Source organism: Callorhinchus milii, unplaced genomic scaffold (genome assembly GCF_018977255.1).
Source record: "Callorhinchus milii isolate IMCB2004 unplaced genomic scaffold, IMCB_Cmil_1.0 Scaffold29, whole genome shotgun sequence".
In the NCBI taxonomy this organism is placed as follows: domain Eukaryota; kingdom Metazoa; phylum Chordata; class Chondrichthyes; order Chimaeriformes; family Callorhinchidae; genus Callorhinchus; species Callorhinchus milii.
In genome coordinates this window covers 2,783,391-2,803,613 of record NW_024704770.1, presented here as the reverse complement: position 1 = coordinate 2,803,613, position 20,223 = coordinate 2,783,391, and the positions used below count along the sequence as shown (strand labels likewise).

The 20,223-nt window shown below is 49.8% G+C and overlaps 1 protein-coding gene across 2 annotated transcripts; it reads left to right on the top strand.

Moving 5' to 3' along the window:
• On the top strand, positions 1-17,946 carry ldlra (low density lipoprotein receptor a). Of its 2 annotated transcripts, none has more exons than XM_042344663.1 (18): positions 1-157; positions 5,743-5,868; positions 6,268-6,390; positions 7,004-7,378; positions 7,812-7,934; positions 8,404-8,526; positions 8,844-8,963; positions 9,298-9,423; positions 9,814-9,985; positions 10,473-10,700; positions 11,292-11,410; positions 11,829-11,968; positions 12,390-12,531; positions 13,090-13,242; positions 13,677-13,868; positions 14,084-14,161; positions 14,947-15,107; positions 15,460-17,946. In XM_042344663.1, exons 1-18 carry the CDS (start codon positions 76-78, stop codon positions 15,493-15,495), a joined length of 2,619 nt encoding a protein of 872 aa, XP_042200597.1. In that variant the 5' UTR covers positions 1-75; the 3' UTR covers positions 15,496-17,946. The 2 variants fall into 2 exon arrangements, with proteins under 2 accessions (XP_042200597.1, XP_042200596.1); XM_042344662.1 differs by having other exon boundaries at positions 7,001-7,378.
• The last annotated feature ends 2,277 nt before the right edge of the window (positions 17,947-20,223 follow it).

Here is a 20,223-nt window from a genome sequence, read left to right as displayed (position 1 = left end):
CAACCGTACACACACACACGCTCACACGCTGACTATCACCCCACTACAGACCGACCCGACCGACCGACCGCTGCTATGGAGAGACTCCGCGCTCTCGTCCCGCTGCTGCTGCTGATCACCGTTACCTGCCTCTCGCCGCCGCCCGCTGACGGGGAAGGTGAGTGGAGTTGCGCGCCGTCCGCGTCAAATGCGATGCTTCTGCCGACAGCGCGAGCGCGAGCGCTCCCTCTCACTCCCCCCCACCCCCCCCTTCCCGTGTCCCGCGCGAGCGTCGACCGTTGACGGTTGACCGTTGGGCAGCGCGAGGGGCTCGAGCTCCATCCTCATCCGTGCGATTTGCGCAGCGTGACCCCGGGGGTCGGGGTCGGGGGGGGGAGAGAGAGAGAGAGAGCGAGCGATGCAGAATCGGACCGATCCATCCCGTGCCCCGCGCTGCATTTACAGCCGCCGCCGCCCCCCCCCCTTTTTTTTAAATTTCGTTATTCGGTTTGAATCGTTTAAAACGCCGGGACGGGACCCGGCGCTTTCCATCAATGGAGCTGGCGGCTCCGCGCGAGCGGCCGCTGATTGGCTGGCCCGCGATCTGCCGATGCCCAGGCCGCGCCCTCCGACCAATGGCAGCTCGGGTTACGCCGGGGTGGGCGGGTGGGGGGGGGAGGGCCAGGAGTCGCGCGCCGCCCGCGCCCCCAACCCCACCCACCCCCCCCCCCCGGTGGATGCCGGGAGTTGTATGCGGTCCGCCTGGTGCATGCCGGGAAATGGAGGCGGCCCGCCTGGGTTGGACGTGGGGAGTGGGGGGGGGTTGCAGCCGCCGCCATTTTATGCATCAGGGAATGCAACTGACGCTCTTCAACCAGGAGCCAAGTGTCACTGACCCCTCCTCACCCACCCACCACCTCCACTTTGCTGCCTGATGTACTGCGATCGGATGCCTTTACCACCGAGACCCCCTGCATTTGCCTTCGAGACCGCCTCGAAGCGACACGCGGGGACACGTTGCAAAGTGTAGTGACTGTGCGTTTTGCGGGCGAAACGCGGCAGCCGATTTGCGCACGGCCGAGTCCCGCTGTGGAGGGAGTTGTTCTTTGTCGAAGGGATTATTTACCGGCCCCTCCCGCCACCCCCCCCCACCCACCCCAGGAGAAGGTCCGTGCCCATGGGCGCTGTTGGAAGCTCTTGGGTTGGGTTTTCTCAGGGTTTCCGGTCGTGATCCTGTGGGCTAAGCTGTCGACGTCGCAGCTCGTGTGGGTGGTAGACGGAGACCGGGCTCAGACCAGAACGACTGGGGTACCCCAGGGGTTCCTGCCAATGCTGGCCATTAAGATTGGTCAGTTGGGTGTGGTCCTGGAGGTTTGCCTGGGTGCAGCACCCATTGGATCGCATCTTCCGCAGAAGGAAACGAGGGGAGTGGGTTTCTCATTTTCTTTGATCACTTCCTTTATCAATACCAAATACAGAGCCACATGTGGTTTATTTTTTTAAGAGAGAATTTACCTGCCTCTTTGGTCATCTTTTCTCCCCCCCCCCCCCCCCACCCCCAGAGCACCTGCCCTCCTGATTTGGGTGCCCACTCAGCTGTGTAAAGCTCCTTGAGAAGTCCTCCTGATGTGAATTGTGCTATATAAATGTATATTGTATGGCAGTGGATGGGGGAAAGTCTCATTAATGTACCCATATGGAACTTCCATGTTGCTACCTCTATTCTTGGGAGTTCAGTATCAAATCAATCAGCTAATTCCCCCCCCACTGGACATACATATCTTTAGTTTGCACTAAATCTTTACAACAACAACAACAACAACAAGATTCCATTTATAGAGCGCCTTTCACGTCAGGAGGACGTCCCAAGGCGCTGCACAGTTGGGTCATGACCCGAGCAGGGGGGAAATGGTCAGGGTGAGGGGAGGGAAGGGAGGGAGAGAGGAGGGGGGAAATGGTCAGGGTGAGGGGAGGGAAGGGAGGGAGCGAGGAGGAGGAAGAGAGTCGAGAGGGGAGCTGAAGGCACGGTCAAAGAGAAAGGGTTTTACAAGGGTTTATCTGCACTGTAGGCTGCCTGGTGACTCCAGTTTATTACTTCTTGCTAATTGAGTTGCATTTTGTTCAGCGTGTCACTCCACTCTAATACTCAGAAGAGACAGACAAGCCACTCCTTTTGTAACATGAGACATTAGTAGCTTAGGATTGGCTGTTTGTATGGTACGATTGGGCTGTCTCTTGAAACTCAGCTGACCTTAAGAAATTCCTGTTGACAAATGGTGTTCAAGATCCTGGTTACTCAACCCAGCCTGGTCAGCAGTGGTGGGCAGGGCAGCCACCTGAGCGGAGCAATCAGGCGAGCAAACATCTCGAAATAGACGAATAGTTTTTGGTGGGAGTTAGTTTGCGGCTTTGGAGTTGAAAGACGAATGGTGGAACGTCGCGTGTAAGATTGTAATTAAACACGAAGAGAGGAGGGGGTGACAGTGGAGGCATCCAGAACCACAGTGATTGAACTGCGATGTTAAATACATATATCGGGTGCTGACACATTATCACGAAGAGCACCAAATCAACAGTGGAAACCCAACATTCTGCTCCATTCAGTAATCCCACTAACACCAACTGCCTTTGACTGAATGGAGTTTGTGATTGGTGTATAGGACATTATAATACAATACAAATTTATATTTGTATAGCGCCCTTCCATGTCGAGAGGACGTCCCAAGGCGCTGGATAGTCAGGGATTTGGACCTGAGCTGGGTGGGTTGGGATCAGGGAGGGTGGGAAGGTGGCTGAAGGCGGGGTTGAAGAGGAGGGTCTTGAGATGTGTCTTGAAGGAGGCAAGGGAGGGTGAGAGGGGACGGGAATGTGGGATTGGTGGGGGCGGAGAGGCTGAAGGCCTGACCGCCGAGGGTGGGGTGGGCTGGGCCGGGCGGGCGAGGTGGAGCAGGCCAGAGTCTGCTGAGTGGAGGGAGCGGACAGGTTGGTAAGGGGTTAGTAGGTCACAGTGGGGCAGGGGCGAGGCCATGGAGAGACTTGAGGCGAGGTTTATATAACACGGTCTTCCTATGGCACGTTGTCCATTTACAACTCTCTAGTAAGCAGACGACAGTTAATACGCGGGGAGGGAGGGGAGGATGCGGAGTGAAGAAATGTGGCAAAGCCCGAAATGTATGTAATGTGCTGGACTTCAACTTCCTCTGCACTAGAAGTTGGCAGCGATACAGGACTATCGCTCTGCTCTCTGTTGTAAGAAAACTCTTTGACCATGACTTCTCAATGCTGAAGCTTTCAAGCACATTGTGCTGCGATTGGATGTGTTTGGATAGCTGCCTTGTCAGGTGGCTGCTCTTGAATTGACTTCAGTTAGTTGGGTTGTTTGCGCTCGGGGAGGTGGGGGCCGGGTGGGGTCTCTTTCTTCTTTTCCCCCCCCCTCCCTCCACGTACAAAACCCCCTTTAGGTAAATCCCAGCGTCGAATGGCTAAATAGGGAAAAGGCAACCAGAGGCAGATTGAGCCATCATTGGGGTCTAGGAAGCAGGAACGAAGGTTTTCTGTGACTTTTGTTATGTAAATTGCAGCTTTTGTCCGTTTCGGTTTCGAGAAAGGTTCAGGCAAGACTCAGGGTGGAAAAAGTGAAAAACCCAGGGAAATTTTAGTTTGTCAAACTCTTGTTTTTTCCCCTTCACGGCTCACTTGTTTTGCAAATTTACTGACTCAACGACTAAAGGGATGTATGTGAGAGGCGAAGCAATCAGCCTTGGATTAGTGCCAAACGCTGATTACTAGCACTCCGAGGTGACGTCTGACGTGAAGGAAGGGCACAATATAAACGCAATTTGGTGGTGGTGGCACTGTTTTGTGGTGGTTGGGGAGGAGACTTAGTAGGGTTTCAAACACGCAGTTACTGTATTTTACAGTCAAATACTTATGAAGCTCCACCAGGGTGATTTGAATACGTAATTGAAAAATAAAATAACATTCCTTGCATTTGACATATCACGTTTTCGAGACGTCTCAAAGCGCTTATTACTGTACGCTTGGCCTCTTTATATTGGGATGTGTGTGATATCCCAGCTGCGAGAGTTGAGCTTGATTAAAGGAGGATGGTTCCCTCTGGTTTATTTGAGAGAAAGTTGTGTGTATTTGCACGAGGGGGGGGGGTGCTTTCGGCGCCGGGTGTGAGGGAGGGAGGGGTATATCTGGCATTGGCACTAACACGGCGTTTGGCCCTCCCGAATCCCCGCAGAATGCGGTGTTGGGATGCAAAGCGTGAATCAGACCATTGTGCGGAGAGTGATCTCAGTGCCTAGAATGCGGTGCTGCTGTTCTGCTTGGGTTGCGCTGTGGGTGTGAGCCGTCAATGAGTGTGGTGCGGACAAACAGAAGTGTATTGATTTTTGCAGGGCACTGTGAGCGCCCCACACGGGTCCGATAAATGGGTTGGGTCCTGGCGTTGGCTCTGGGGGTTTGTCAGTTTTGAAAAGTGCAAATAGCGGTGATCCAATCTCTGCTCCCACAGCAAGTCAGCTCACTTTAACATCCAATAGGCGCCTGTTCCGGGGGCTGATATTGTTCTGAGTGAGTCAGCAAGTGAGTGAGTAAAGCTTCCTCCTGCACACCCTCAGGTCCTGGTTTGCTTCTGCCTTCCTGACGTGCTTTCTGTCACATCATTCTGTTTTACTTACTTGACCGGTTTTGCAAGATTAATGTACGTTTCCGCCCCCCCCACCCCCCCACACACACATACTTCGTTCAGCCAGGGCTGGAGTTGGTTGTGGATCAAGGGGAGCATTGTCATTCATCGAGACTTATCTGTAGACTTCAACCGTCGTGTCTCTATCTATTTACTTTCCTAATATTTATTTGTTCGTGATAAGCACCTTATCAAGCGATAACCGTTTCCATTTTCCAATTCGTACGTCAGTTGGCAAGGGCTTCACAGTGCGAGCTGCTTTGAAGCGCGAGGGCTGATGGTGTAGGCAGGAAATCTGTTACCACAAGTAGTAATAACACAATTTTTTTTACACACACAATGAATAAATTTAAAATGAGCAAGTAATGGTGCCCGGAATTCAGAGAACTCTCTCTCTCTCTGCTCTTCATAATAATTCTGTGAAAATCGTTTATCTTCAACTATCTCAGCCAATTGCGCACAGCAGTGTCCCACAAAGTTTTGCCCACAAAATATACAGGCAATTCACTTTACAGTGTATCCTGTGAAGCGCTTTGAGATGTCTCGAAGACATGATAAGGCGCTGTATCAAATGCAAGGATTATTATTAAACGGTCGTGGATTGAGTGACCAAATTATTTTTTAAAACTTACTCATTGTTTTTGAAAGGATTATTAGCCCCAGAACAAAGCATATACACTGTAGTGGTTTGAGGCAGGAAACCAACCCAATTTGTTCAATTTCTACTCTTTTTGATGCTGTTAATGTAAAGATGATTGTTTATTCCACCAGGGGGGATCCTTTTGTTAGAGAGGCAGGACATGAACATTTTACAAGTGTACACAGCTGTGTGGCATATTGCAAAGAGCGGGCGGGTGTGTGTGATGTTACACCCCTGTAGTATTAATGATAATAATAATCCTTGCATTTGATATAGCACCTTATTTCGTCTTCAAAGCGCTTCACAGAATGCACTGTAAAGAGTAGTGACTGTGTATTTTGTGGGCGAAGTGTGGCGGCCAGTTGTGCGCTGTTTACCGATCCGGTCCCGGGTGTAGTGATTGAATGCAATGTCCTTTCTGTTTCAGTGTTTACTGGATTGTGTGAAAAGGGGAGTTTCCGCTGTGGCAACGGACGGTGCATTAAAGACCACTGGCTGTGTGATGGCCAGTCAGAATGTGAGGATGGTTCCGACGAGTCCGTGGAGACTTGCAGTGAGTTTCGCTTGATTTTTTTTTTTGACGGGGTGAGGGGAAACCCAGCAATCTCAGGGAAATTCGAGCCTGTTGTGGAAGAGGGGAATGGCAAGGGTTTTGTTAGTGTCCAGGCACGTGATGACCAAAGCTGTACTATAATAATATGAATAATAATCCTTGCATTTGATACAGCGCCTTATCAAAGTGTTTCACAGAATATACTGAAAAGTGAATCGACTGTCTTTGTTTTGGGTGAAAATCAGTAGATCATTGAGTGATCCGGACAATATCAAGCTTTGGTTACGTGGCTCTTTGTGGTTTTGTCTTGCGCTCTGCCTGCTACGTTCATTTGAATGGTAATTTGATTATGTGAATAATAAACATTTCACTCCCTCCCTCTCTCCCTATCCTCCGCAGAAAATAAAACGTGCAGTTCTACAGAGTTCAACTGCGGTGGGCGTATTAACAAGTGCATCCCCAAAACCTGGGTCTGTGATTCGCAGAAGGATTGTGAAAGTGGCATTGATGAGCAGAACTGCCGTAAGTAATACTTTGCACCGATTCCTATTCGGCTGTAATATTATACAATATTACAGCCATTCGGCCCAGCTCTTGATTGAGTGTCCGTACGTTCCCATTCCCCCGCCTCTTCTATTTCTTTTCCTTCCAAATATTTCTCCCAATTCCCTTTTCCCTTAGTTATCACGGATTTTGCTTCAATTGCAGTCCTGTGAGGAAGCCACGGGTCCTCCTAATCCTTAGTGATTTTTGACGATGATTACCATAGGCTGGCGGGCCTTCAGTCCCTCTGCCCCCGCGCTCTGGAACTCCATCCCGCAGTCCCTCTGCCTCTCTCAGCCCCTCCCTCACCTCCTTCAAGACCTGTCTCAAGACCCTCCTCTTCGACCGTGCCTTCGGTCACCCAGCTACCCCTTACCCTCCCACGCTCCACCCCCTCCTGATGCCAACCCCCAGCTCGGGTGCGGATCCCTGACTGTCCAGCACCTTGGGACGTCCTCCTGACGTGAAAGGTGCTGTGTGGACATCATTTGTTGTTGTTGCTGCTTGTTTCGCGAGAGAGAGGGAGGGAGGTATGGGGTGGAATGAGATGTTGCTGCTCAGTTTCTGACGTTCTGTGTCTTGTCAACAGCAGAGAAAACCTGCACTACCGACGAGTTCCGGTGCAATGACGGAAACTGCGTCTCGTTGACCTTTGTGTGCGATGAGGAACCGGACTGTCAGGATGGCAGCGATGAGGTAAACTGCCCCGTCCCGACCTGCAGCCCCGAATACTTCCAGTGCAACAGCAGTATGTGTATCCCGCGCCTCTGGGCCTGCGACGACGACGCAGACTGTCCCGATGGATCGGACGAGTGGCCTCAGAACTGCGGCGGCCGACAGCCCACTAAGCCAGTCAACCCCTGCACCGGCCTGGAGTTTCGCTGCAGGAGCGGAGACTGCATACACATGAACTGGCGGTGTGACGGCAACGAGGACTGCAGGGACAAGTCGGACGAGGAGAACTGCGGTAAGTGTCAACAACAACTTGCATTTGCACAGCGTCCTTCACACAGGCTAGCGGCCCGCAGAGTCTGACCCCGCGTCAGGGGTGGGAGTGGGTGAGGTGACCATAATCCCAATCAAATCCCAGATTGATAATAATAATCCTCGCATTCGATACAGCGCCTCATCACATCTTCGAGACGTCTCAAAGCGCTTCACGGGATATACCGTGAAGTAAATTGACTGTATATTTTTTGGGGGGCGAAACGCGGCAGCCGATTGCGCCCAGAAGGATCCCCACAAAAAATAGTAGTGGATTTGAAGGGACCAATTCATTATTGTTATTTTATGTGTCAAGCTGTCGGATTCAAGCCCCAAGTCTCAGGATTTGCGCTCGCGGCACAGGCTGTTTGTATGGCGTTGGGTCTGGAGTAATGATGTCTTTGGTTTATTTACAGTGGTTACCACCTGCCGACCTGATGAATTTCAGTGCAATGATGGGACGTGCATTCCCGGAAGCCAACAGTGTGACAAAGAGTACGACTGCCATGATCTGAGCGATGAGGAAGGCTGCATGAATGGTGAGTCGGGGGTGCTTTGTTACCGTAAATCACGTTAAGAGGGGTACAAAATACAATACACGGTGCGTCGGGAGGAGGTCCCAAGGCGCCGAACAGTCAGGGATTTGGACCTGAGCTGGGGTTTGGGATAAGGGAGGGTGAGGGTAGGAGTGGCCGAAGGCAGTCGAAGAGGGGGGTCTTGAGACATGCCTTGAAGGATGCAAGGGACGGAGCGAGGCAAAGGGAAAGTGAGATGGAGTGAAAGGTTGGGGGGTAGAGAGGCTGAAGGCCCTGAAGGTTGCTGGAGTGGGCTGGGCAGACGGGGGACATGGAGTGGGCCGGAGCCCGCTGAGCAGAGGGAGCGGGCGGGGTAATTGTCAGACGGAGCGCTGTGGTGGAGCGGAACCTATTGCCGTGGAGCAAGTATGAACGGGGCACGGGTTCCTGATCACATTGTGATGTGGAGTCTTGTCTGTCCCTCTGCCTCCAGTGACGAAATGTGAAGGTCCAAACAAGTTCAAGTGCAAGAGTGGAGAGTGCATCCATATGGACAAAGTGTGTAACCAGCAGAGGGACTGCAGAGACTGGACCGACGAGCCACTGAAGGAATGTGGTACGTCATCTCCGTTCGGTAGAATTTCACGGAATGTCACGGCACAGGAACATAAAAATTTGCCGCCGAAATAAGACCACAGGTCCATCTAGTTCACCTCCCACTATCCCTGCAGTCGCTTGACATGTCGTGTCCCAAACTATACACTGTATCCCCCAGAAATTATTTTCTATTCTCTTAATTTGTCGAAACAATGACATGTTCTGCTTCCACCATCTGTCTCCCGTGGGAGCCTGTTCCATAAGTTTACTACTCGCTCGCTCACTGAATTAGTGAACTCTGCTATGACTGAACGTTCCTGGTTTTCTCACTTGCAGGTCAGAATGAGTGTGTGAATGGGAACGGTGGCTGCTCGCACATCTGCAAAGACCTGAAGATTGGGTACTCGTGCCTCTGCAGGCCTGGCTACAGACTGGTTAATAAAAGCAAATGTGAAGGTAGGCGGAACACGTTCATTCATCTCATACTCTCTCTCGCTCAAGGGTGTTATTTTCTCTCCCTGACCGTCATTTGCTGTGCGCAATTGGCTGCCGTGTTTCACCCCCCAAATATACGGTCAATTCACTTTACAGTATATCCTGGAAGCGCTTTGAGACGTGAAACAAGAGGAACACTCATCTAATACTCTTTGAATCCCATTATGCCAAGAACACACACACACACACACACACTCTGCTTCTGGCCAAAGTGCAACCCATTACTGAGGTACACAACCCATTGAGCAAGGGAACAGGTGAGAGGAATATTCTAACCGTTCTTTGAAACTTTCAGATGTCGATGAGTGTGAGAACATGGACAAGTGCAGCCAGATCTGCATCAACCTGGAGGGTGGCTACAAGTGCGAGTGTAACGAGGGCTATCAAATGGACCCAGTCACTAAGCAGTGCAAAGCGATCGGTAAGACCATCTCTCTCAAACAGCCTCTGCTTACCATTCAGGGCTCACTTTCGACCTACAAAACAAAATAAAAAATTGCTCACTCAATCCACGACTGTTTGCGGGGACACTGCTGTGTGCAAGTGGCTGCCGAGTTTCGCCCACTAGTTTCATCGAGTTTCATCCCACAGATCCCTGATCGCCCAGCGCCTTGGGACTTCTTCCTGACGTAAAAGGCGCTGTGTAAATGTAAATTGGTTGTTGGTGTTGGCTCCCAGGCCACTGCGTCACGATGACAGGTTGATCACTGTGGTGGGGGGGGGGGTTGTTAGCTTGTCTCCCAAGGGCAGAGGGTAAAGGTGACCGTCAAGACTGGCTGTGTGACTAAGTGAAGTGTCTCCCCTCTCGCAGGTACAGTCGCCTACTTGTTTTTCACCAACCGGCACGAGGTACGCAGACTGACGCTGGACAGGAGAGAGTACACCCAGCTCATCCCCAGCCTGAAGAATGTGGTGGCCTTGGACATGGAAGTGGCTGAGAACAAGATTTACTGGGCTGATCTCTCGCAAAAGAAGATCTATAGGTGAGTTACTGACGTTACTAGAAGACACTCGGCTATTCAGAGTCCATGAGGCTGTCTCTCTCTCTCTCTCTCGCTAGTAACCAGTAACCTGTCCGCTCCCTCCCCTCAGCAGACTCGGTAGCTCCACGCCCCCGCCAAGCCTGGCCCGTCATCGTCAGTCGGGCATGCAGCCTCTTTGCCCCCCACCCCTCTTTGGAACTCCATCCCACACAGTCACTTTGCCTCACTCCCTCCCTTGCCTCTTTCAAGCCCCTCCTCTTTGACCACCCTCCTGCCTCTGCCCTCCACCTTCCCTGATCCCAACCCTCCCCACCGTTTTCCTAGACTATGAGCGTGTTTGTTTTTCTGTGTGTGTGTGTGTCTCTCGCTCTCTCTCTCTGCCTCTCTCTATCCCCCCCCCCACCTCCCCCTCTCTCTCTGCCCTTGTATTGCTGAGTGTTCACGCAGTGAGTGCTGTTGTGTATTGATGATGGTTCCTGTCTTACAGTGTTCTGATGGACAAGGCCAACAATTCCTCCCATCACGCGACGGTGATCGGGACAGAAATCCAGGCACCGGACGGCCTGGCCGTGGACTGGATTCACGGGAACATCTACTGGACGGATTCCGCCATCAGCACCATTTCTGTGGCCAACACCGCAGGTTCCAAGAGGAAAACTCTCTTCAGGCAGGAACTTTCGAAGCCCAGGGCCATTGTGGTGGATCCAGTTCATGGGTACGTGTGTTTGAGAACTTATGTGTCTGCGATTGGAGGGAGGGAGAGAGAGAGCTGTACAAGCTGGGAGGGTGGGGGTTCTATACTCATGGAGTCCTGTAGCTCAGTGGTTGGAGCAAGCAAGAGGACCTGGGTTCGATTCCCGGGCGGGTCAGGTGAAACCTTAGGCTAGTTTCCTTATTCCACATGCCCGCCTCTGTTTATCTAACAATAAATAGGAACCCGGTTGTTAGTCGATTGGTAGATCTCTTTTCTGGGGGTAATAGTCCCTTCTAAAAAAAATGTTTTAAATAATCTGGTCACTCAATCCACGATGGTTTATGGGACGCTGCTGCGCACAATTGGCTGCTGCGTTTCGCCCACAAATTATGCAAGTCAATTCCCTTTACAGTATATCCCGTGAAACACTTTGAGACGTCTCGAAGATGAGATAAGGCGCTGTATCAGATGCAAGGACTACTACTATTTATTAATATGTTAGTGCAACAATGTACATGCGTCGTCTGACTGAGACAGCACAGGGTGTGTGCTGTGATGATATAATTGAAGGTATGAACACAAGGGTAACATGTGCTGTTGTCTGTGTTGCAGGTTTCTGTACTGGACTGACTGGGGCAGCCCGGCCAAGATTGAGAAAGGGGGTCTGAATGGTGTTGACCGTATGACTCTGGTCATTGACGGCATTGAATGGCCAAATGGCATCACTCTCGGTGAGTAACCAGGACTCGGGGTGGTGGTTTTGTTCCTGTGGGGGGAGGGGAGTGAGGGAGAACATGGCCTCTTTGCCCCATGGCACTCGAACCTTCAGCCTCTCTGCCCCCACCTCTGGAACTCCATCTCACAGTCCCTCGGCCTATCCCACTCCCTCCTTAGCCTCCTTCAAGACCCGTCTTAAGACCCTCCTCTTCGACCATGTCCTTGGTCCCCCTCCTATCCCTAACCCTCCCCATCCTCCACCCCCTCCTGATCCCAACCACCAGCTCGGGTGCAGATTCCTGACTGTCCAGCGCCTCCTGACTTGAAAGGCGCTGTGTAAATGTCATTTGTGGTAATGGAGGCAATATCTCCTTGTTTTATCGGCTGAAGAAATTGGAACCTGTGGTGATTGTGTTGGTGATTGGGTTTCAGATATGCTGAATCAGCGGCTGTATTGGGTGGATTCCAAGCTGCACACCTTGTCTAGTATCGGAGTTGACGGCAGTAACAGGAAAACACTAATCACCTCGGAGGAGAAGCTGGCACATCCCTTCTCGGTCACTGTGTTTGAGGTAAGCAGCTGTGCTGGTCTATAGGCAGCAGAGAGGAACCAATCGCAGTTCATTTTGGTTTAAGAATAACTACCTCTCGTGTGATCGATTGATTTACAATCAGTTTACAATTGACCAGATTGATCCCTTCAAGAAAATAATAATTAATATTTAGTCACTCAATCGACGGCTGTTTGTCAATCCGCACTGCTGTGCGCAATTGGCTGCCGCGTTTCGCCCACAAAATATACAGTCAATTCATTTAACAGTATATTCTGTGAAGTGCTTTGAGACGTCTTGAAGTGATAAGGCGCTATATCAAATGACAGGGATTATCATATTACAATCGATCGGATTAATGCTCATCAATCTTCTGGACGGAGTCACTCTGGAGATGGAGATTGTTTCTTTGACTAATGGCTTTGTTTGTCTCTTGTTGCAGGATAAGGTTTTCTGGACGGACTTGGACGATAATGCTATATTCAGTGCCAACAGATTGACTGGGGAGAATATTCTAACTGTGATCGAGGACCTGGAAGGTCCAGAGGACATTGTCCTTTACCATCACCTCAAACAGCCTGAAGGTCAGTCCTTAGTAAAGCCTCATAAAGCGGTAAACTGATTTCCCCGCAGCATCTCCCTGGGAGGGGGATAACCTTTATAAAATGTTCTTGATAATCTTGGCTACTTGTTCAATCTTCCTGCTTCGTTGTACGGTTGGAAAATACAAATACAAAATTACATTTATGCAGCGCCTTTCACATCGGGAGGCACTGGGTGGACACTGAGGGATTTGGACCTGAGCTGGTGGGGGGGTTGGGATCGGGAGGGGTGGGTGGTGTAGGAGGGTGGCCAAAGGCGCGGTCGAAGAGTAAGGTCTTGAGACGTGCCTTGAAGGAGGCGAGGGAGGGAGAGGGACTGTGGGATGGAGTTCCAAAGAGTGGGGGCAGAGAGGCTGAAGTCGGGCGACTGCCGATGGCGGGCGGGGGACGTGGAGCAGGCTGGAGCCCGCTGAGCGGAGGGAACGGACAGGTCAGAAGGGTTTGGGATATTGGGCTGTTATCGGCCGGATATTGGCTTGTACTGGACGGCCAGTGACTCTAAGCTAAACGTCTGACCATGTGTTCCCCCTTCTGTTCTAGGTACCAATTGGTGTGAGAAGAGCCAGCTCCCCAATGGAGGTTGTGAGCATCTGTGTCTTCCAGCTCCTCAAATCAATGGCCACTCACCAAAGTACACTTGCGTTTGTCCTGATGGGCAGCACCTGGGACCAGACATGAGGCAGTGCTTTCCAGGTTAGTGCTACTCAACTGTGATCCATCACCACAACCTCCTCTGCCTGGTCCTCGCCTTCAAGGCGCTCCACAGCCTTACCCGCTCCTACCTCTGTGACCTGCTAACCCCTTGCCAACCTGTCCGCTCCCCCCCCTCAGCAGGCTCCGGCCTGCCCCACGTCCCCCTCCCAGCCCCGCTCCACCATCGGCGGTCGGGCCTTCAGCCTCTCTGCCCCCACCCTTTGGAACTCCATCCCACAATCCCTTCACCTCGCTCCCTCCCTTGTCTCAAGACCCTCCTCGTTGACCACACTTCGGCCACCCACCCTCACCCCAACCACCACCCATCCCCGCTCAGGTCCAGGGTCTTGGGACGTCCTCCCGACATGAAAGGCGCTGTGTAAATGTGATTTGTATTGTATGTACTGACTGATGTCCTTTTTTTCCTGTAATAGGCGGCGACCAGCGGAAGGTACCTGTAGTCCGGACAACCCCAAGAGCGATCCCTAACCCAGCTAGACCTGCCATCACCAAGGCTCCGTCAGCCAGCACCAAGCTTCCCTTCGTCACCACCGCCACCAGGAAGGTGACACAGTCCAAGGCCGTGTTTCCCACCGTGCACGAAATGAACACAGTTTCACAGCAAGGTACGGCTGGCTCTCAGGCTCTCCCTCTCTCCTACCCTTACAGTCTCCCTTAAGCTTTCCTTTTGGGATGTCCCCCTCACGTGAAAGACCCCACACAGGCGTAATTTGTTGTTGGTGGTGTTGCTTTAGCTTCTGGCTCGCTGAAAGTCTCTCCCTCGAGTTGCTGTTCTGTCCTCTATGAGCTGCTCACTGTACTGTGTCCGTATCTGTTGCAGCCCAGAACAATATCGCGGCTGAAGCCACCGAACAAGGCCACAAACGAGCCAACGCTTTATGGATCGTTTTGCCTTTGGGTAAGTATTTATTTTTCCCCATTTAGCGTCGCACAGTGTCACGGGAAAAAAACTTAGCTGATGTGGAGTCTGTCTGTAATCCTTAGACGTTCCCTGTTCCTGGTGTCGCTAGTTTAGTGGTTGGTGCATGGGGTTGTGGTGTCTGCCAGTCTGGTGTTTAGTAATTGCTCATCCCTTTAGTGTAATAGTTTGTGGAGTCCTGTAACTCAGACTTTAGAGCGCTCGCCTCACAAGCAAGAAGACCTGGGTTCGATTCCCGTCAGGTCAGGGCGAAACCTTAGGCAAGTTTCCTTACTCCTCCCACACACACACACACACACACACACACACACTCAGCAGTAAGTAGGAACCCATTTGTTAGTTGATTGGCGGATCGTTTTTCCAGGGGATAATAATCCCTTCAAAAGATGTATAATAACTTGCTCACGGCTGTTTGTGAGACGCTGCTCTGCGCAATTGGCTGCCGCGTTTCACTCACAAAATACAGTCACTGTACTTTACAGTATATCCTGAGAAGCGCTTTGCGACGTCTCGATGACGTGATAAGGTGCTGTATCAAATGGGAGGATTATAATTGTTATTATTACTAAATGCAGGTGCCATTCTTGCCTTGGCCAAGCTTGCATACAATCCCTGCCTCCCCCCCCGCCCCCCGTGACTAGGCTATGATCAGTGATTGTACGCACTACCCTCTCCACCACATGCGGAGACGCAATCAATCCCTGTGCAATCTGTGGGCTGCTCGTGCGATTGCTTACCCCCCTGTGCCCTTCCTTGTGTTTCAGTGCTGCTGAGTCTGCTGTCAGCCGCTGTTTACTTTGTCTGGAAAAATTGGAAATTGAAGAACACAAACAGCATCAACTTCGATAACCCCGTTTACCAGAAAACCACCGAGGATGATGAAATCCACATCGGCAGGAATCAAGTGGGCTACACCTACCCCACGGTGAGTCTGCCTTTAGTGGTGTTCAGTTTACGTGTGTGTGAATGTTTGCTTGTGTGTGTGACAGTGCGTGTGAGAGCAGCGTGTTCTGTGTGACTATGACTCTATGTGACTGTGTGTGTCTCTCTAACCGGAGGAGTGACAGACAGACAAATTCTGATGTTTGAATTACTTATTTTGCTTCACGTACCTATCATTGTGCCGACTGTATAATGACAGCTCCTTGGGACGTCCTCTTGACGTGAAAAGCGCTGTGTAAATGCAATTTGTTGCTGTCGAGGCTAACTGCGCTCTGACAGGTGGGTTGCTCTGTGTTTCATGGTGTGACTGACCCCAGACCTTCCTTCTCTTGCAGAGAGCAGTGGTGAGCCTGGAGGACGATGCTGCATGATGGACTAAGTGCCTAACACCCACACACCCTCATGCCCTAGCAAAGCTGCTTTCTGAACAGAATATGGAGGCCAACCTGCTGTTGCACCGCCAGGTTATCCTGCCTCAAAACTCCAACTCCTTTTCTTTCAACTGCTAGAACATGGCGCGGAACACAGAGGGTGATCTTCTTTCTGTTCGTTCGTAGACTTACACTGGAAAATGTGCTGTTACAGTAACAATTGGGAGAGATTTTCAGACAAAAGGTCTTTTCTCCTCTCCCCCCCCCCCCCCCATATACACGTACTGATCGATCTCTGAAATGAAGTCTGGACCGGAAGAGGAATCTGGTGACTGAGCGAGGGATCAGCAATGCCATGAAGTTAGCGACTCGATTGTACAAGTATATGTTCTTCTGAAGGATGTTGTGTATATTTTGTAAATTGCATGTTTCATTTTGTACAGTTGTGGAGTAAGGATTGGGGGAGAGAGGGGGAGACCTGGAGTCAGCGTCCAGTGACGTCTTGCCCAATTTTATCCCCTCAAACTGGAATTGAGTCATACAATCAGTGCATGTTGCAGCGGGTGAGAAGCTCAGTCAGAGTATTGAGTCTGTGCTGGCTCTCTGTGTCTAGTTTGTGCTAGAAATATTCCCTTATTCCCCCTCAAAAAAAACAAAGTGGTGGGGGGGGAGTATAGAATACACAAGTCCTGTCGTGCATTGGTTAGAGCACTCACAATGCAAGACCTGGGTCCTGGGTTTGACTGCTGACCGGACAGAGCGAAATGTAATAAATAAATAACTCCTTGTGTTTGGTACAGCGCCTTATCACGTCTTCAAGACGTCTCAAAGTGCTTCACAGGATGTAGCAAGTTTCCTTACTCCACACGCACGCCTGTTTACCGGGACAGTTGGGAGACATTATTTCCACTGCTCAGTGACTATTTATACGGCAACTATTTAAAATAAAATAAAATAATGAGCAAATGGGGCGGTTGGAGCAGGAGCCGGCACAGACACGATGGACTAAGTGGCCTTCTGCGCTGTCAAATTTCTGTGGTTCTCACCCGATATATTTGTCCAGATCCTGTTGTTTTTTTTTCACAAGTTGTTGTGGATTTTGGCTCCACAACGACGGATCAAGGGCTTTGAAAACGCAGTATTGGCAATTAATTCTATTAACCCCGAGTGTGAGGGGAGTGCACCTTTGTTTAAATTTAAACGGACATTTCTCCTGCCTGAGTTTTAATTTGATGAAGACATTGAATTGACTCCTGAGGGTGGGTTTGAGTGATTTCCCCACATTCCTCCCCCACCCCCACCCCCAGCCAAGCCTGAGCCCAGCTCACACTCCAGGTTGTAAATACGTACCAATGTTTTTGTTGTGCAAAAGAAATGTTTAATAATTGTGATGTTGGTCAGTATATGTATGTTTTAAATGTATTGAATTATTTATTCTGTGGACGGGTGGGGTGGGGCGACCATCAGTTACTGTCCTGGCTCAGACGTAGTAAAGTCCATGTAAAGCTCTTAACTGAGGCACAGTACAAGACTATTTTTTCGTTAAGCGGTTCAAGAGTTCAGGCCTCCCACAGTGAAATGGCTTCCTTTCTTTCTGGTTCAATGTTTACAGTTGCTGTTGTAAATGGACATTATAATTCTTTTTTTCTACTACGTCATTTCTCTTTCTAACTTGTTGAATTTACACTTTTTTTAAAAACAAAAAAAAATTTATTTATATAAAAAAAATCACAGAAAAAAGAAAAAGTGTTTTTTCAAACGCAAGCCAAACACAAACACGATGGGGGGAGGGGGGAGAGAGGGCAACGGAGTAAGGACCAATGTGGCCCCATCCACTCAAACCTGTGGCTGTGACTCACATTGTGAACGTGGAGTTGGTCACCTCTCTCTCTCTTGGGGTCTAACGTAGAGGGTACGTGTCTCACGGACCTGTGTCTTAATCACATTCAATGCCTTTGTATATCTCCGATTCAATCACTGTGCACTTAAATTGTTTTTTCTGACGCCAAATCTATGAGTGAGTTTTGGAAGGCTCACTAGTTTGGCTGCTGGAGTGTTTACAATCCCTGCCTCCAGTCAGCGCTCATCCCGTTTTCCCAATGTGGGAGCGAGTGGAGTTTCCAAACCACAGAAGGAGTTAACAACTGTTTATATGTGAGCGATTTTACTGTAGGATCTTTGTACTCCACGTTAATGTCTTATTACCTCTGTTGCCAAGTTACTGCACCCTCTTTCATCCCCACCCCTTTTTTTTATATAACTTTACAAAGCAATCAGCTGTAACTGTGACTGTTTGTACGTAACTAACTTCCCCTCCTGCCAAAACTCTGAGCAGAGTTGCGGGGGGGAGAGGAGGAGGAGGGGGCGCGGAGAAAATCTGTTCATCTGGCCCGATTTTCTATTGTCAACTTTACAATGCAATCAAGGTGAATAAAGAGATTGGAAATCAAACCGGCTGAGCTGAGTGTTTATGACCGATAAGCATAATAATCCTTGCATTTGATACAGTGCTTTGTCACTCGCCTGAGGTTTATCTCAAAGCGTTTCACAGAATATACTTTAAAGTGAATTGACTGTATATTCTGTGGGTGAAACGCAGCAGCAAGTTGCGCAGTCGTGTCTCACAAACACTCGTGAATCGAGCAAACAAATTATTTTTTATAAAGGGTTATTACCCCCGGGAAAGTGATTCGCCAATCGACTAACGACCGGGTTCCCACGTGCTGCAAGGTAAAGAGGTGTGTGTGTGGCGTAAGGAATAATAATCCCTCCAAAAAACCCAAAACAATAATTAAATTGGTCATTTTCAATCTACGACTGTTTGTGGGACATTGCTGTGCGCAATTGGCTGCCGCGTTCGCCCACAAATATACAGTCAATTCACTTTACAGTGTGTTCTGTGAAGCGCTTTGGGACGTCCTCCCGACTTGAAAAGCGCTATATCAAATGCAAGGATTATTATTATTATTATTATTATAAGGAAACTTGCCTAAGGTTTCGTCCTGTGTATTTTGTAGGCGAAACATCTATAAAAATCCCATATAGTTTGCACTTCACACTCTCAGCTACTTACTGCCTTGTTTTGCCTAAGTGCAAGTCCTCTTGTTGCAGAACATCGTGGGGAGACATTAAAACACTTGTGCTTCACTGAATGCGGTTAACACTTCGTATCGATGCTGACTGCAGAAGCCACATACTCAAACTGCATATTTTTAACAGCACCTCAACACATTGCAACATCAATGATTCACAGGGAATTCATGTCAAACGTAGACACTGTACTTGTAAGCAAATACAACTTGGCTAAGAGGAAGTGAATGATCAATAAGACTGGATTGTTGGCCAGGATTGTTGGGAGAAACCCGCTTTGCCTGGTAGACTGTTAACAGACTGGGTTTAATGATAATAATCCTTGCATTTGATACAGGGTCTTATCATTTTGTGGGTGAAACTCAACAGCCATTGCGCACAGCAGTGTCCTCACAAACAGTCGTGGGTTGAGTGACCGCATTTACATTTCCTTAATAGCCTCTTGGGGTGGGGGGGGGGTGGGGGGGGGTGGGGGCGAGGAATGAAAGGTGCAAATAGCATTACAACACAGGAAATTGCTCACATCTTTATAAGCTTTATCTGATTACACCACAGCTCCACTTGTCGCACACACACACACACACACTGCTCTGTCTCTTGGCAATCCCCCCCCTCCCCTCCACCAATAAACCTTTGCTCCGTCGCCACCTTACCCCCGAAGATCTGCCAATTGACTGACAACCGCATTCCTACTTACTGCTGTAAACAGGTGTGTGTGTGTGTGGATGGAGTAAGGAAACTTGCCCAACGTTTTCCCAGTGCCAACTCACTTTTGAGTGAGTGAATGAATGAATGAATGAATACTCCTAACCCCCAACACAGACTTTACTCGGACACACGTCTCTGTTTACCTTTTTTTGGGATACAAAATCATTATACATATTTTCCTTTGCCCCTCTCTCTCTCGCTCTCTCTCTCTTGCTCTCCGCTCTTACACTGCCCTCACGCCGAGCCGATAAGAGTGGGGTCTCCGTCTTCCATCCATACCGCACAGATGTGTGCTAACGCCTGAAACACACTTCACGTTCCACCAGAACACGCCTGAAACACGCGGGGGAAGAAGGGGTCAGAGACGCTTACTTTTTTTGGTTATATAAAAATATATTTTAGTTTTTAGCCTTTTTTTTAATACGCAGAATCCCAAAGAGTAAGAATCTTTGTGCCGCCCGACCCTCCCGGGCTCAGTCTGTCTGCTGTTCGCCCTATTTTCTCGCTCTAACTTATTAGCTCTATCTCTCTCTCTCTCTCTCTCTCTCACACTCACTCTCTCCATCACTCACTGTCTCACTCACTCTCACCCTCTCTCTCTCTCTCTCTCTCTCACACTCCCTCCCTCTCGCTCACTCACTCCAGCGCCGCCAAAGGGAGGAAAATAACTGTTCGAACGTTTCTTATTTGTGGGGAAAAAAAAAGAAAACACACATAAAAATCCAACTTGTTTTCACTTGCTCTCCCTCTCCCCCTCTCTCCCTCCCTCCCTCCCTCCCTCTCCCCCTTTCTCTCACCCTCCCACTCCCTCCCTCCCTCCCTCCATAATAAAACAATAAAGACTTTCATTCCAGATGTTTACTGACAAACTTCGACCTCAACAACTTCCCGAAGAATCAGCTCATTAAAGTGGTTTCCCGCGTTGACAAC